The sequence below is a fragment of the Colius striatus genome, chromosome 10 (genome assembly GCF_028858725.1).
Source record: "Colius striatus isolate bColStr4 chromosome 10, bColStr4.1.hap1, whole genome shotgun sequence".
NCBI classification, from domain to species: domain Eukaryota; kingdom Metazoa; phylum Chordata; class Aves; order Coliiformes; family Coliidae; genus Colius; species Colius striatus.
In genome coordinates this window covers 29,437,481-29,454,925 of record NC_084768.1, presented here as the reverse complement: position 1 = coordinate 29,454,925, position 17,445 = coordinate 29,437,481, and the positions used below count along the sequence as shown (strand labels likewise).

Genomic DNA, 17,445 nt, shown 5'->3' with positions numbered 1-17,445 from the left:
AGGGGGACCCCAGTAGCTGAGGAAGGGCTGGGAAGATGGAGGAAATTGAGGCCACCAGAGCAATAGAGGAGCTGTACAGCCCTTCTCATTCATAACCTCAGCAAAGGACCCCCCCTCATTGCATGTCATCACTATCCTAGAGGACTGCACCCCAGCTGCCTTTCCCTGGGCAGCACACAGCCCCCACTGCCCCACTTTCCAGCCTGGCTTCGGGGCTGAAAGGGCTTTTCCTCTCCCTTGTCCCATTTGTGCTGTCCCTGTGCTGCTGCAGAGTCAGAATGGCAGCAGCCAGACACTGCCCTGAGTTGTGCTTCCCTGCCTGGAGCTGCCCCCACTCTTGTCCTCTGTGTTTCAGTAGGGACAAAGAGCTTTTGCTGAATGCCTAAAGCTTTTCTTGTCTCCCCAGCCTGTCCCAAGAGGCTGTCAAGTTCAGTAGGGCTGAGCACAGTGCTAGCACTCCAGGGATAAGGCAAGGAGGTGTTTTCCTTCTGGGAAGAGGAATAGGGCTGGGGAGGCTAGTGGCTACATTATCACCTGATATTAACACCCATCCTGCTTACAGCCCAGGAATTAAGAGAGGTCAGGGCTCTGGGGTGGGAGATCACCCTGGCACGACACCCACCACCTCACCTTCCCAGGCTGCTGAGTGGGATTCTCCCTTCCCAGCAGTAGGCATCTTCCCCTCTTGAGGTACCCCAGGGTACCCAAACCCCAAGGCACCATCTCCTGCTGGAGCCAAATCCCATGGCCCTCTTGTTCCAAGTTAGACCCTCCACAGCACAGCCAGCTCCTGTCCCTCCTCATTGCTTATCTCCAGACATCTCCAAACCCACCCCTTACCTACTCCAGCTACACTGCAGCAAGATCGTTCCCACCACCCCTGATTTAAACCCTCACCTCACTCCAGCCCAGAGGTGGGTGCTTCACTCTGGGTGGGCACAGAGCCCTGAGGGAGCACCCTATGAAGTGAAAGGTGTTTCAGCTCTTCACTGCTATTTACTGAGCAAGCAGAGGAGCTGCCTGTCAGGCCATGATTAGCTACAGATGCTTCCTCGTTTGCTTAATGAGCAGCACTCATTGCAATGAGAGCTGTGAATTTGCTTTTCTGCTGGGTGTGCAGGAGGAGTCATCCCTGCACCTTCTACCCCACTTTGCCTTCAAGCCCCCATTTGCTCATCTATCTGTGGTCTGGGGCTATGGGGGGAAGAGAGGGACCTGTCTCCTTGCTGGGGTTCCCATGTCCTCTCCTTGCTGGAGGGACAGCCCTTGATGGGAGCATCTCCAGGGGATGTTTGGCAGGCACCAGCCTGTCTTGGCCTTGCTGAAGTGACAGGGGCAGCCCCACTGCTCCCAGCTTTGCTCTGGGACTGCCCAGCACCATCCTCCCCTAGCCCAGAGGTGTGCTGGCCCTGCTCACCCCATGCTTCCTGGCAGTGGCCAGGGGGAGTTAGCTACACAGCTGGGAAGAAATAGAGCATAAATAGAGCTGTTCCTGTGCTTGGCTGAAGCAAGTGAGGCTGTGAAACTGGGCTGAGCCCTTCCCAGCTGCAGAAATCAGAGAGAAATGATGTACTGAAGACATTTTGGAGTCATCTGTGGTTTGTTGCTCCCTCTCTGTTTCCCCCCTTCAGAAGGGCTCATGCTTTTTTCTCTTTAGGAGCAGCAAAACTCCCTCTCTTGGTTTTCCCCCAGTCTGTCCAGGAGTGAGCTCTGGCCTCTGTAGGTTTTAGTGTAGGAAGAGCCAAGTGCTTCTTCAAATGAGATGGGCTGGGAGTACCCCCAACCTGGGGAGGGGGATGCTGAAAAAAACCCCAAGGGACATAAGGAAAGGCTCCTTCCTGCACCTCTCTGTGGGGCTGAAGCTTCCCAGCATGGCAAGTGCCAGGGCTGCTGGAGTGGGTGCTGGCAGCGAGCCCACTGTGCCACATAGGGCATCCTGCCACTGCACTGGGGGCTGCCAACTCCCCCATGCCACCTCTCTGGGTCCCCAGCCCCAGGCTGGGCCAGGTCCCACATGCTGACCTGTGACAGAAGAAGGTTGCATCAACCAGGGCTAGCTATGGCCATCCTCACTGGCGAGATGATGGCTTCACAGCCCAGCTCTCACCTGCAGCAGCCCTCGGAGCATCAGCCATGGGGTTGTCCTGACATGACTCCCCGGTGCAGCCCACCCAGCTGGGCTTCACAGCAGCTGCATGGCATGGCTCTTGGTAATCAGTCTGGGAGGGCTTTGCCAGGCTGGATGTATGTGAGAACCAAGCAAATGTTATCTGGAGGGGCATGGGCAGGTGGGCAGCAGCAGGGCAGGCATGAGAGGAGTTGCTACTGGGAGTAAATGCACAGGCTGAAGCTCCACCCAACACACAGGCAGGGAGATGTCATCAAGCACCTCTTTAATTGCATCATTAACACATGGCTACAAACCACATTGTGATTAAATAAACTAAGTAAGGCTCAGGGCTGGATCCTTATCCCAAGGGATTCACATGGAGAGGGGGAATGTTCCACTTGCAGTCCCTACTTGCCCACATATTTCCACCTCACAGCACCAGCTGGGGCAGCTCCCAGTTTTTTGGGGCTCAAGTTGTGGTTTTACAAGTGGTCACAGGGATGGGGAGGATTCCCCTGAAGTGGGAGCTGCAGCCATGGGGAAACTGGTGTGGGCTCACTGCCTGATCCCTCCCAGGGTGGGGGAACTGGTGAACCAGCTCTCTGCCCCAAATGCTTTGAGTCCTTTCAAGCTTGAGAACCAAAAGATTTCATTTTCAAGATGTCAAAAACTTTTGGCTCCTGTAGCTTTTTTATTTCTCCCCAGCGGGAGGTGGGAAGTGATGAATTCAGCACAAATTTGCAACATTCAGTGACTTCCATCTGCAAGCCCAAAGGTTCATCTCTGGCTCACTGCAGAGCATCCATCCACCCATCGCTCTGTGGGAGGGGGGATGCTGGACAGACAGCAGGACAGATGCTGCCAACCCAAAACACATGTGGAAATGTCCTTTTCAAGGGGCTCACTTGGCTGGGGTTACCCCAGATCTCATCAGTCTTGGGCTGGGCTGGTCCCCACGGGGTCTATTAGCTGATGTTTTACCAGGAGGGAAAGTGAGGCACAGGGGGGATGTCCCTGGTGCCCAGCTGAGTCCCTGGAGGTGGCATGAAGTGAGCCCAGTGCTGGTAGATTGCTCAGGCTCATTAGCATCTCTTAATCGATGCCCCACTGGTGGGGGGGCTGCCAGAGCACTCTGTGGGTGAGATGCTGATTTAGGTTCCATCTCCACACCTATTCCCAAGCAGGTGCTTTGCCAGCTTTGCAGGCTGATGTGCCTGGAGAGAGGAATGGGTGGCTGCTCCGAAATGCCTCCTCCCTGCGCTGCCTCACTGGAGCCCTGGGCAGGAGGGTCCCATGGCCACAGTGAGCCCAGTCATTAACTGGAGAGTGCCAAGGCCCAGGATCATCAGCAGAGTGGAAATCCAGCACTTGAATGCTCAAAATGCAAACACAAGCTGGAAGAAGCATGAAGCCAAGAACAGAGGGTTCCTCGGTGCAGACACCAGGCATGGGCTAGCGAGGAGCTGGGGACAGAGGACCTCGGGGTCACCACTTATGGCCACTTTGCTCCCTCAGGCTCTCAGGACCAGGTCTCTGGGGAGGAGCCATGGACCCCACACCGCAGGGGAGGGGATGCTTGCAGTCCAGACAGGGATCGGGACAGTGGGACCGAGGCAGAGCCTCACAGGACAGGAGGGATGTGGGAATGTCACCAGGCTTGTCCTGCTGTGGTCAGGCCAGGCCTTCCTGGAGAGCCAGAAAATCCAGCCCTGGCTCTCTAATGGGGCTTGGCTGTGTGATGCTGGGGAGCAGCCAAACCCCTGGCTGGGGGGAGTGGGGCAGCCCATTGTGTGTCCTTTGGCTGGCAATGAGAGTGAATATTTACCTGTTGACCAAAAATGCTTTCCAAGGTGAGGAGATTGCATGCAGCAGATAGCCCCATCAGGCTGGGATGGGGCAGCTTTTGGGAGAGGGGCAATACAATGAGGGTCTTCATTCTGGGACAGCAGACCCCATCTGGGAGAGGGATGAAGGCTTAGGCCCCCACTCTGAGTGGCTTCGTGGCAGCAACAGATGGGCAACTGCTGCAGGGAAGGGCTGAGGGGGGGGAAGAGTTAATGGCCTCAGCTCCAGCACAGGTTGCATGAATACCCAGGGTGCCTGGGAGGGCTGAAGGCTTCCTCCAAATACCACTGGGCTTTGGCTGGAGCCCAGGGGAGCTGACTTCATCCTCCTGAAATGTATCATTATGGCCAGGCAGGGAATTTGCTGTGGGGTTTCGGGGGAGCACCCAGAGCACCCAGAGCCTGTGTTTGCTGCCTGCTCTTGCAACACAAGGGCTCCTCAGCCTCCTGCATCACTCCTTGGTTTGATGGGAATGCTGAGGAGGGGACCAACAGGACCCTCTGCCCCAAAGGTGTGCTGGATGGGGAGGGACCGCTGCCACAATGAGGCCTGGGGATGCAGCATCCCCCACATGCCGTTTGGCTCTCTGCTACAGCCCTCATCTGTGGGAAACCAGCCCTGCTTCAAAGTGTCTGTCCGAAGAAAAATCACTTTTGGCATCCCTTGGGCAATGGCAGGTCTGTAGTGACCTCCACCAGGGCTGGCAGCTGTTAGAGCTGTGGCTGTCCTCTCCTGCCATCACCCTGCTGTGTTCCCCCCTGTGCAGCAGTTAGGGTAGATCTTTGGCTTTTCCTCTGCAAACTGATGGTATGGACATGCCCTCCTCTGCCTGCTTCTGGCTTGGCCCAGGAGGTCAGAGGTTTGTGACTTGGAGAAATCCCTGTCCAAGCAGCATCAGCCTGGGATGACGGAGTGATAACCGTGGTAGCAGAGAGGGGCTGTGACCCCTCAAAAATCCCAACCACAGTGAAATACCTCACAGGACTGATACCAAAGTCATAGGACCAGAGACTCATTTCAGTTGGAAAAGACCATCACTGAGTCCAACCCCTCACCTCACACTGCCAAGCCCATCACCAACCCACGTCCCTCAGCACCTCAGCTGTGTGTCTCCAATATCTCCAGGGCTGGGGACTCCCCCACCTCCCTGGGCAGCCTGGGACAGTGCCCAACAACCCTCTCAGGGAAGAAGTCCTTCCCAATCTCCAATCTAAACCATTTGCTCTTGTCCTTTCACTCGTTACTGTGCAGAAGTGACCGCCCCCACGACAGCCTCCTGCCAGGCACCTGGAGGGAGTGATCACATCTCCACGAGCGATCAAGTCCCCATCCCAGGGCTCCCGGCCTCCCGCTGGCTCTGGCGGGTCCGAGGGCTCAGCTGGGACACAGCGAGGGCCACGCGCGTGTGCCCCGCTGTGCGTCCCCTGTCGCCAGCGCACGCCAAGAGGCCGCGGCGATGGGCGCTGGCAGCAGCTGCCCGGGGCGACCCGCGCGTTCCCCCGCGGGGCGGGTGGCTCCGGCGGCAGAGGGCAGCAAGTGACCGGGTAGCCGTGGCCACGCGTGGGATCGCCACCCCCAGGGGGTGGCCCCGGCGGGGCGGGGGCCGGGGGGGCGGCCCCGGGGCCGCGCCCGGTTAAAGCGCGGCCGTGCGAGGGGGGGGCGGCAGTGCGCGACGGGACGGGACGGGGCTCGGAGGGCTGCTCGCGCTCAGGTACGTTGGGCACGGCGTTTCTGGGAGCTGACCTCTCGGTTTCCCTCCCCCACCCCTGCCCCCCGCCTCCTCTGTCCCCGCGGAGCCCCCAGACCCAGCCCCGCTGGTGGGAGCGCAGCGGCTGCGCCGGGCCGGGGGCTCCGCCGGTAACCTCTCTGCTCTCCCCAGGTGCAAAGATGGGGTGCTTCACCTTTATCAAGGTTATCATGATCCTCTTCAACCTGGCCATCTTCGTAAGTGCCGGCTCTGCTCGGGGGGTCCCAGCCTGGCAGCCCCCTCCTCATCGCCTGAGGGTCTCCTTCCCGGCCCTCCGCAGCCCTTCCGCGGGGGATGGAGGGGGCAGGGTGTTGGTGGGGCTTCTGGGACCTGGGCAGAGTGTGAGACTGGGTGGTGAGCCGGTGGGGTGTGAGATTTGGCCTTTGGCCCCAAGGTGAGGACTCAGCCTTGCAAAGGTCTCTCAGCTCTCCAGCTCCAGCCAAAGCCCAGGGGACCGCGCTGGGCTGTGGGACAGTGGCTGTTGCATCAGCCACCCACATCCCTCCCTGTGCTGAAGTTCCAGTGGAGAGTGCCCCAGAGCTGGGAGTTGCCTGGGGGGGTCTCAGTTTCTGTAGGAGAGCAGCCCACGTGTGACAGTGACCTGTGGTGTTGGAGATCTCAGATGCTGGTGATCTCCAGAGCACACACAGCCACTGCTCTGCCCCAGGGCAAAGGGTACTAGAGCCCCCGAGAGCTTCCCTGGCTCTGTGGGAGCAATGGGGCCACCTGGGAGGGCTGAGGTGGGGTATTGCCTTGGGAAAGGGGAGTGCAGAGCCTCCAGACTGCATTCCCTCTGCTGGAACTTGGGGGTGGTGGGGAAGGTGGAGAGCAGGACTGGGGCAGGCTGGAGGCAGCACTTACCAGGAGTGAGCATGTCTGGTGCCAGGGGGTAAGCAGCTTCCCTGGCTGGAGGAACTTGGCATGGGGGCCAGCTTTTGAGCCAGCTGCCCGGGGCCCCTCTGGGCTCAGAGAGGTGGCCCCATGGTGCCACTGGCTTGGACACCCTGCATTAGGGCTACTAGCCCCCTTCTGTCATGGAAACCCCTTGGGCTGGGGAAGGGAGGAAGGGGCAGCTGTGACACCACAGCTGGGCACGTGCTTGGTGCTGGGGTATCTTTTGGGGTAGTGGTCCATCTGGCCACACCAAGTCTTCAGTGGCAACACTCTGAGCTACCTTCAGTGGCCTCAAAGTCTTCCTTTGGCAGAGTGAAAACTTGCAAAGGGGAGAAATACCCATGCCAGCATCTTCCTCAGAACCCAGACCTCTGTCTTGCCCAGGAGCTGATGTGTCTCTCTGTCTCGTCCTAGCTTGGTGGCGGGGCCCTCCTGGGAGTTGGCATCTGGGTCTCCAGAGACTCAGACTCGTTTGTGGATATATTTGGGCCAGTCTCCTCTAGTGTCCTGCAGGTTGTGAATGTGAGCTACTTCCTCATTGTCATTGGAGCCATCCTGCTGGTCATCGGCTTCCTCGGGTGCTGCGGTGCCCAGAAGGAAAGCAAGTGCCTCCTGATGATGGTATGGACCTGACTTAGCCCCTTATCAAGCCCCAGTTGAGTTGGGTCTGTGGTGGGGGGAGGTCTGAGGGATAGAATTCTCTGAGGAGGTGTCCTTATTGATGTTCCCTTGTGGGAGAAGGCTTGGTGGACCTTGGAAAAGCAGTACTAGAACCAAAGTCTGCCCTGGGCAAGGGTGGAAGGAAGCAGAATGTGCTGAGCAGGGGTCTGTCTTGGAGCATGTCCAGAGAGGTCAGTCATGTGTATATGGCTGGAGGACTCCAAGGTTGTGCTGCTTCTGCCTTGGAGCAGGGCTGAAGTCAATGAGAGCGAGCTTGAGCCCTGCAGGAGGGTCCTGATGTGTTCCTGGGGGCTCTGTGCATTCTGGCTGTTGCTTGAACCTCCCTCCCCTTGCTGTATCCCAGTTCTTCTCAGTGGTGCTGATCATCTTCATTGCTGAAGTTGCTGCTGCTGTCGTGGCTCTGGTCTACACCAGTCTTGTGAGTGGTATATCCAAACCTTGGGTTGGGCTCACGTGACAATTTGGGAGAGCAGGAGGCACTGGGGCTGGCTGTGCTGCCCACAGTGGGGAAGGAGAGAGGTGGGCTGCCAGTCTCTGCCCCCACCAGTGACGTGGCAGGCTGGGGTGAGGGTGCTGGGAACAGGGACTCCCATTACCCCAAGAAACAAGGGTTATGGTGCAAGTTTTGCCCACTTCTTTCTTTCAACCCCTTTAAGTCCTGTACTAGCTGAAGCCAGACACCTCTCACCTCTGAGGGTAGGAGCCAGATGGGGGAGGAAGTCCCTAATGCTTCATGCTGAGCAAACTCAACCCCTTATTAGGCACCTGAGAAACCACCTGGGGAGAAAGGTGACTGCCTCATTAGGCACTGGGGAAGTCAACCGTGGGGCAAACATCATTCCTGGCTCCCTTACACTGCTTGTCAGATGACTCACTGGGCATAAGTGACCTTGTGGCCATAAAGCACTGATTAGTGGGGAAGGGGCCAAGCTGTCCTCAGGCCAAGGAGATGCAGTGTGACTTGGTCCTGGCCATGCTGAGTCTGGATGGTCTCCTCTCTGTGGGCTGGGACCAGTATGGGGATTCTTGTCTCAATGGTGTTCCTTAGGACCTTCTCTGAGGGTGTTTCTCTGCCTCCTCTTCCAGGCAGGGACGCTGCTGACAGCCACAGTGACCCCAGCCTTGAGGGACAAGTATGGGGAGGACAATGGTTTCACAAAGATCTGGAATCTCACCATGAACGAGGTACACTGAGTCCTGGGGCTCCCACCCAGGATGCTCCCAGCACAGACTTGGTGGTACCCAGCAGGATGGGGACACCGTCTCAGTCCTGGATGTGCTGAGCCATCCCCATCTGCTTCCTGAGTGCCTGGGACTGACCTGCTTGGGCCCCAGCAGTCTTGTGACTGAGGCAAGAGCTGTATGCACATGCTGGAGTGTGGGGCAAAATCCTGGTCCCAAGAAAGCTGTTGAACACCCCTTAGAGCTGAGCTGAGCTGGATGACCCCCTCCATGGGAGCCTGTGTCTGACCCAGGAGGGAGACCTGCAGGATGCTCTCCCCATCCTTTCCTCTTTTTCTCTCTTAGCTCAAATGCTGTGGCCTGAACAACTACACAGACTTCAACAACTCCTATTGGCTTGAGGAGCATGGCACCTACCCAGATTACTGCTGTAGGGACAGGATTCCCTGCACCAGCACGGTCGCTGCACAATCGAATGTCACGGTACGGACGTGCCAACCGCTCTGGCCCGCTGGCACAGCCTGGGTTGGGGTGTGCCTTGCCATAGGGAAGGAGATCTCTCTTGTAGCTCCAGATCTGGGCATGGTGATCCCATGGGCCTTAAGTCCTTGGCTTCTCCCTGGTGTGACAAGAAAAGCTGCCACCATTGCTCTGCTCCTAAAGGGAGCTCTGCAGCAGGGTGGCATGCCTGGAGCTGGGCGGGAAGCCAGGCACCTCTCTGCCCTTTTTGGGTGTTTCCCTGCCTCTCCTCCTCCTCCTCCTCCTCTGGCAATACTGTGCTTTGGCCTGGGAAGTAGCTGAGATGGGTTGCCTCTTGAAGCCCCTAGGCTATCTCTGTGGTTGTGCAGCTCCAGGGGTGAACTGCACTTCTCGGGGACTCTGGGGGATCACTCCCACACCTCCCTTCCTGGGGACTCTGGGGGATCACTCCCACACCTCCCTTCCTGGGGACACTGGGGGATCACTCCCACACCTCCCTTCCTTGGGACACTGGGGGATCACTCCCACACCTCCCTTCCTGGGGACACTGGGGGATCACTCCCACACCTCCCTTCCTTGGGACACTGGGGGATCACTCCCACACCTCCCTTCCTGGGGACTCTGGGGGATCACTCCCACACCTCCCTTCCTGGGGTCATTGGCCCCAGTGGTTGGTTGGGGGATCACCATCCCTTGGCTTGTCCTTGGCTGGATCCCTTGGCTTGTCCTCACCTGTGTGGTTGCCTCCCACAGGGTTGTTTCCAGCAGATCCTGACAGAAATCAAGACCAACGGGGGAGTGGTGGGCGGTGTGGCAGCCGGCATCGCTGCCTTGGAGGTGAGTGCCCGGGCATCACTGTGCTGCCTCCTTCCTGTACCCAGACGTGAGTGGTGGGGTAAGGGGCCGACTCAAGTGGCCAAGGGGCTGCAGAAGGACCACCATCTGCCCCAGGGGGGCTACTGAGCCTTCTTCTCTGGGAACAGCTGTCTCTTCCTCCCGGGGATGGATGCTATGGGCTGTGACCCAAAGCTGTGACGGGGTGGGACACGTGGGGGTACTGACGCTCCTCTTGCTGCCCACAGATCGCAGCCATGGCGGTCTCCATGTACCTGTACTGCCACCTGGATAAGAAATGACCCCCCCTGAAGCAGGAGGATGATCTGTGTGTCCCCCCCTCCACGCTGGGCCGTGCTCGTGGCTGGGCCGTGCTCGTGGGGGGACCCCATCGCTCCCTGGGCCTGATGCTGTCCTGTGCACTGTGATTTATAGCTGTGTGTTGGTCTACTGAGCTGGGATCTGTAGAGTTTGAGTATATTTTTGTACTGATAAGGCACACTGAGTCTGTACATAGAGATTTGGGGATGGGGGTGGGGGTGTGGAGGGATGTGTTGAGGGGGAAGCTGCTCCATCTGTTTGGCTGATGCCAGTGGGAGATGAAGCAGCACAGGGGGGCTGGTCAGGGCTGCTGATCCAGCAGCAGCACAGCTACATCTTGATTAAACCTTTGCAGGCATGTCCTGCCCCTCTCCCACAGTGTCCCTGTGTGGGGCTGGCCTGTGCCTCCCTGCATCTCCCCATTGAACTGGGGCCAGGTGGTAACCACTCCTCACAGGGGGATGTATCCACTCCATCTCCTATCATCGTGTTGTCCCCTACAAGAGGCGCTGGCTGGTCTCTACCCCTGCCTTGGCATGAAGACAGCCCTGTGGGTCCCCTACCCCCTGACATTTCATGTCTGAGCCCCTCTCCATGTAAATTAAAACCAATAAATTTTTCATCTTGGATACAAATGGTTTTCTGGAGTCAATCTCTGCGCTGCCTTCAACAAATAGCCTCTGCCTTCTTCCCCCATGCAGGCAGCACAGCCCTGCCTGCCCTCCTCTGTAGCTCCTCACTTGCTCTGGTGCTTGGAAACAAGCAGCCCCGTGTTTGCACAACAGCCAGGGAGGGGCAGGGGCTACCGCTGGCCTTGCCAAGCTGCCCTGCCTTCCACAACGGCCAGCGCTCACCCAGCAACGCCTGCTCACCATCCCAGCCACAGCCTGCCCTGAAAGGCAGGGCTGCTGGGGAGGGGGGAGCTGTGTGTGCCCTGCTGTACCCATGAGCCCCAGGAACCCAACCTGGGGTGGTGGGGCAGGGAGCAGGTCCTGCCAGCACCCCCTCGGAGCATCTCCATCCCCAGCTGCCTGGGGGCTGCGCTCACAGTGTGTCGGAGTGGTGGGGGTCAGGGGTGGGCTGGGGGTGTTTGCAGCCCCCTCCTCTCCCCAGCATGATGGCTCCTGCTTTTGGTACCACCCCACTTTGAGCACTGACTGGCCGTGCCTCAGTTTCCCCTGGGCAAGGGCAGGTGTTTGGTGGGGCAGGTGCTGTTGAGGGCCGGTTCATCTCAGACCCACCGCACGCCGTGCCCTGGCTGTGGGGAGGTGAAGGACGGGGCGATCGGCAACGGGGCAGGAGGCCAGTGTGCAAACAGCCTCCCCGGGCACTGCCTCGCTCTGTGCCCGCCATGCCACCCCCTTATCAGCTCCTGCCCCAGGTACAGGCTGTGCCGGGGCAGGGCCACAGCCCTTGGGCTCAGCAGCACCCAGCACCTGGCGCTGGTGCGATCAGGGGGCTGGGTGCAGGGACCCGCTGCCACCCTGGGTGAGTCAGCTCCAGGGATGTGGGTTCTGGCCTTGCCCTGTGGTGAGGTGTGGGGAGGAAGCTTCCAGAAAATGTCCTTCTCTTCCTCCTCCTCCTCACTGGATGGGTGAAGGCCCCGGCTCCACCATAAACTGCTGGTGTCATGGATGACGTGAAGGCTTTTATTCCTCTTCCCTCTCTGAGCACGAGGGAGCAGCCTGCACCTGGGCACTGCCCAAAGTCCTTCCGGGAGGTGCCTGAACTGGGCACTGCTGGGCACACCTGGCCTGGCCACGGCTCCCTCTGCTCCCAGCTTGTGAGCTGCCTTGCAGAGCTGTCTCCTGGCCGTCTCCCTCTGGCCATCACCCCGGCAAGTGGCGTGGGCTCGGGCGGGCAATGTCCGGCCCTGGGCTTCACACCTCCTCTCAGCCATGGGGTTTCTCTGAGACACAGGAGGCAGTTTCTGTGTGCTGAGTTTTGGCAGTCATCCATCAACCATAGGCTTGGTTCCTCCCCTCTGCTTGCTGGGCAAACTTGAAAGACCAGTTTCTCTTTCCGGATGCCCTTCCCGGCTCTCCGCTCCCCTGGCAGCCGAAGGGCAGCAGCAGGAGCCCCATGGCAGCCGGTGCCCCATCATCCCTGGGATGCACCTCAGCCCACCACCAACCCATCTGGGTGGCACCAGGCCTCTCTGCACCTTGTAACTCAGGCTGCCCTGCTTCCCCCAGGCTGGCACCCCAGGGCAGGTGCCCGGCAGCACCCAAAGAGCCGACGGTTGTGTCGTCAGAGCGTGAGGACAAAAAGTCCCGGAGACAATGTGGTAGCACATAAAAAAACTTCCTTATTGCCCCTGGGAAGGCGTCCTTGGGCACCAGGTGCCCAACCATTTGATGAGGTTTATGTGCTGAGGTAGGGATCCTTTTCCATGTGTGACACAGGGTGGGGGACAGCGGGAGGGTAAAGTCTCCCTGTCAGGGACTGCAGCAGGTACCACCCTGCTGCCTGCCCGAGCCTGAGTCACTGCTGGCTCTGGCCACATGCTCGCTGGTGCTCTCTGGTTCATGGCTTGTGCCCTGCTCTGCTCCATCATAAACCCTGTGTGGGTACCAGCTGGGTGGGCAGAGCTGGTGGGAGTGAAGGCCAAGGTGGCTGGGCCTGGGAGCAGACTTTGCTTTGCTCCTGGGTTGGGTTTGTCCCTCTCCTAGCTGAGGAGGCGAAAAAGATGGCAGGGAGAGACCCAGTGGTGCCAGGGGACACTGGACAGTAGAGCCAGGGTCTCTGTCATGGCTGGGCTCAGCAAACAGGCAGTGTTTCATCCCTGGGCTCCAGGGTTTGCCCTGTACAGGGAAACAGGGGTGCAGGCAGACCTTTGCCCATGCAGAGCTCTGGAAGCTGTGTCCATCTCTGGCTCATCCTGTCTGCTGAGGCCCCACAAGCCCCATGCAATGGGGACTGGTCCAGTGTCACTGTATTCCACCCTGCCTGCAGCAGCCCTGCACCACCTCACTGCAGGAAACAGACACTTTTGGAGCCAATGTGGGGAATTTCACCCTGTTTGGTGATAGCCCAAGGCTGAGCCACCCCCTCCGAGTCAGTAAGGATGGGGTTGGTGTGTGTGCTGGAGGCTGGGCTGAGAGGGGATGGATCCATCCCCGGGACAGCATGCCCATGGGCTCAGGGTGGGGAAATGAGGGACCGGAGCCCCTGCCATATGGGGAAGGAAGGCAGATACCTGAAGAGCTGCCTTTCACCCCTGGCAGCCCCACAGGGTGCCTGTTCACCCATTACCCCACCACAATGGGTGCCACACACAGGCCAGAGTGCTGGGAGATTTGCAGGGCACGCTGGCCAGGGGCATGGCTTGCCCTGGGGCACAGTGTGTGTGCTGGCACTGAGAGGGTAGCGTGTGGGGCTTGAGGGAATGAGCAGCCCCACACCCCCCTGGGAATCAGCTTTGGCGAGCAACAGGGTTGTCATGAGTGGGACAAGGAAACAGCTCTTTGGGTCTGTATCGATAAAGGCAGAGAATGAGAAGCAGAAGCAAAGTCCTGGGGCATCAGCTGCCCAAGGAGTGCTCGCTGCAGGAGCCTTCTCCCCGTGACAGCCTGGCCAGAACCTGCCCAGATCTGGGAGCAAGGGGACGTCATCGGAGGGCCTGGGCTGGCCTGTGAGAGTGAGGCAATGCAACCTTTCCCTTGCACAGCCTTCCTCCCTGGCTCCCCTTCTCTTCCTCCCCACCCCAGAGGTAAACCATCCCAGGTGCCCACCCAGCCCTTAAAGGTATATTTCTGTCCCCTGGTTATTTGCTGGGACATCAGACCAAGTGATGAAGGGCTATTCAAATGGTGGCAGGCAGCAGCTGGCATTGAGCTTGGGGGTTAATCATTAATGCTCTGCCGAGCAGGACACGGTGTAATAACCATCACAGGAGCACCCCATAGTACCCAGTTGAAGATTAATTGGGTACCAGGCTTTGTTGGGTGCGGGCACAGGAGGTGGCAGCCCAGGGCTGGGCTGCTGGGGCCAGGGCTGGGCTGGGCACAGGGGAGGGATCCTCTGCAGCCAGGACCAAGCAGAGCCAGCATTCCCTCCAGCACTGAGATCCCTCCATCCCAGAGGACTGTGTCTGTTATCCTGGAGGATGCTTCCCTCTATCTGTAGGGCACAGAAGGACCGATGTGCTATGGGAAGGGGGAGCCTGCACCTTGTCTCCCACATCCCAGCTGATCATCAGGGTACAGGGGCTCCTCACTCACTCAGCTCAGAGATTCCCATCAATAACCCATAATGTATGCAAATTACCACCACCAAAAATGATGTAAAATTCCCCTCCCCCCTGCCCTCCAGGCTCTGGAAAGGTCAAGTTTCGTGCCAAGGCTATTTTGCTTTTGTTTAATTATCAGCCAGTTCCTGGGACTGGGAGCAGCCCAGACAGGTTCTCGTTTGTATGGCTGCACAAAGCCAGGGAGGCTGCAGGGGGGCTGGGGGGGGCTGGTGAGACCTGGGCATGTGCTAAAGCTGGTGCCACACAGGGCTGAGCCCTGGGAGGTGGTGGGAGGGCACAGGGAGGGCAGGAGATGGCCCGTCCCGGCTCCCGGCCCCACGGGGATGCTGCAGCACCTGTGCGCTGAGGAAGGAGATGTGTGGGATCCTGAGAAGGGGCAAGATGGGCAGCAACCCAGCTCCTCTAACAAGCTCTCCATGGCTGAGCCCCTTGGGGCAGTGAGTCTTGGCATCACTATCACCTAGGAGCAATGAGACAAAGCTCTCCCTCAGCCTGGCACAGGTGCTCCCCTCCAAGGTGGTTGCTAACCCGATTTTGCCATCATCTCTCTCTCAGGATGCTCCTATGTATGCAGCAGTTGACAAATACTGGCTGCTCAAGGCAGGCATGGTGTGATGGGTTTCAAACCTGAGCCCACATCACCCTGCAGGTCTCTGCCCATGTCCCTGTAGCCACATCCTCCCCTTTCCCACGAGGCTTGGCCTCAGCAGGTGGATGCAGATGAGGAGGCTTCCAGGAGGTGGGAGTCCCTCCAGCTCTGCCAAGCAAAGCCCCTGGGGCTAAGCAAAAAAGCCTCTGGCAATACGCCCCCAAAGCTGTTCCTGATCCCAGGGAGGGGGGTGGTGGGTGCCCATGCAGGATGCAAGTTGCAGCTGACTCTCTCATTATGGTTTCCCAGGAGCCTCCCAGGGCTCCCTACCCCACAAGACAGAAATTTGGAAGCCATCTCTTGGGCTTCCTGCAAAAGGCGCCCAGACACAGCTGGCCCTGGCACCTTGTGGCTATTTTCCCTCATGACAGGACCAAGCTGAGCTCTCGCTTGGCCTCGCTTCACTTGGGCACTGCAGAGGGGTTGCGGCAGAGGTCCCTTGTGCAGCCCCTGCTTTTGCTTTGCCATGCCCAGCCACAGCAGGCAGAGGCTGGGGTGGCTGAGGAGCAACTCGTGGGGCTGGCCCTGCTGTGGCACCCCCAGCCCTAGCTGATGGCAGGGGCCCACTGTGTGCCGTCCCTTCCTCCTGCTGTGACTCTGGCCACGGGCTCCTTGCTCCAAGACCCAGTTTCTCTCAAAGAAAGCCAAATCTACCGATGATGCCATAAACGCAGCTCAGCCCTCCGGGACTCCGACCGTCCCGCCACAGGGACGCTGAGCTGAAGGCCACGAGCCTGCGCGTTCCAGGGGCCGGCGGCTGGAGGTGAGGCCGCGCACGAGTCCTCAGGCAGCCGGGCAGCGCTTCCGTCAGCTGCCGAAACGAAGATAAGAGCGATAAGACGAGGAAACAGCTCCCGGCGCCTCGGCAGCTGCTGGGGCCCGGCCCGGCCCCGCTCGGCTCGGGGGACCTCTGCCGGCACAGCCGCGGCACAGGCCTCTGCTGCCAGGGACGCGGGCAGGGGGGACCCCGGGACTGACCCACACCCGAGGCCCAACAGCTCTGCAATGTTTATTCTTGAAAAAATAGTTCGTTTCAGAAAGCAGCGAGGCCCCGAGAGGCCCAGGCTCCAGCCCTGCCCCCACAGCCCTGCCTCTGCCCCCACAGCCCCGCTTCTGCCCCCACAGCCCCGCCTCTGCCCCCACAGCCCCGCTTCTGCCCCCACAGCCCCGCCTCTGCCCCCACAGCCCCGCCTCAGCCCCCACAGCCCCGCCTCTGCCCCCACAGCCCCGCCTCTGCCCCCACAGCCCCGCCTCAGCCCCCACAGCCCCGCCTCAGCCCCCACAGCCCCGCTTCTGCCCCCACAGCCCCGCCTCAGCCCCCACAGCCCCGCCTCTGCCCCCACAGCCCCGCTTCTGCCCCCACAGCCCCGCCTCTGCCCCCACAGCCCCGCCTCAGCCCCCACAGCCCCGCCTCAGCCCCCACAGCCCCGCTTCTGCCCCCACAGCCCCGCCTCTGCCCCCACAGCCCCGCTTCTGCCCCACAGCCCCGCTTCTGCCCCCACAGCCCCGCCTCTGCCCCCACAGCCCCGCCTCAGCCCCCACAGCCCCGCTTCTGCCCCACAGCCCCGCTTCTGCCCCCACAGCCCCGCCTCTGCCCCCACAGCCCCGCCTCTGCCCCCACAGCCCCGCCTCAGCCCCCACAGCCCCGCCTCAGCTCCCACAGCCCCGCCTCTGCCCTCACAGCCCCGCCTCAGCCCCCACAGCCCCGCTTCTGCCCCCACAGCCCCGCCTCAGCCCCCACAGCCCCGCCTCTGCCCCCACAGCCCCGCCTCAGCCCCCACAGCCCCGCCTCAGCCCCCACAGCCCCGCCTCTGCCCCCACAGCCCCGCTTCTGCCCCCACAGCCCCGCCTCTGCCCCCACAGCCCCGCTTCTGCCCCACAGCCCCGCTTCTGCCCCCACAGCCCCGCCTCTGCCCCCACAGCCCCGCCTCAGCCCCCACAGCCCCGCTTCTGCCCCACAGCCCCGCTTCTGCCCCCACAGCCCCGCCTCTGCCCCCACAGCCCCGCCTCTGCCCCCACAGCCCCGCCTCAGCCCCCACAGCCCCGCCTCAGCTCCCACAGCCCCGCCTCTGCCCTCACAGCCCCGCCTCAGCCCCCACAGCCCCGCCTCAGCCCCCACAGCCCCGCCTCTGCCCCCACAGCCCCGCCTCAGCCCCCACAGCCCCGCCTCTGCCCCCACAGCCCCGCCTCTGCCCCCACAGCCCCGCCTCAGCCCCCACAGCCCCGCCTCAGCCCCCACAGCCCCGTTTCTGCCCCCACAGCCCCGCCTCTGCCCCCACAGCCCCGCCTCAGCTCCCACAGCCCCGCCTCTGCCCCCACAGCCCCGCCTCGGCTCCCACAGCCCCGCCTCTGCCCTCACAGCACCGCCTCAGCCCTCACAGCCCCGCCTCAGCCCCCACAGCCCCGCCTCTGCCCCCACAGCCCCGCCTCAGCCCCCACAGCCCCGCCTC

The 17,445-nt window shown here is 60.6% G+C and overlaps 1 protein-coding gene across 1 annotated transcript; it reads left to right on the top strand.

Moving 5' to 3' along the window:
• The first annotated feature begins 5,630 nt into the window (after positions 1-5,630).
• Positions 5,631-10,729, top strand: TSPAN1 (tetraspanin 1). Its single transcript, XM_062003809.1, has 8 exons — positions 5,631-5,666; positions 5,835-5,899; positions 7,011-7,217; positions 7,621-7,695; positions 8,364-8,462; positions 8,805-8,942; positions 9,693-9,776; positions 10,022-10,729. The coding sequence occupies exons 2-8, from the start codon at positions 5,843-5,845 to the stop codon at positions 10,073-10,075; spliced, it is 714 nt and encodes a 237-aa protein (XP_061859793.1). The 5' UTR covers positions 5,631-5,666; positions 5,835-5,842; the 3' UTR covers positions 10,076-10,729.
• The last annotated feature ends 6,716 nt before the right edge of the window (positions 10,730-17,445 follow it).

Excerpts from the sequence above, each read along its gene's own strand:
- TSPAN1 (XM_062003809.1), top strand. The coding sequence starts at position 5,843 with ATGGGGTGCTTCACCTTTATCAAGGTTATCATGATCCTCTTCAACCTG. Across the intron at positions 5,900-7,010 it reads TCTTCAACCTGGCCATCTTC|CTTGGTGGCGGGGCCCTCCT; the intron begins GTAAGTGCCGGC and ends GTCTCGTCCTAG. Across the intron at positions 8,943-9,692 it reads CTGCACAATCGAATGTCACG|GGTTGTTTCCAGCAGATCCT; the intron begins GTACGGACGTGC and ends TGCCTCCCACAG.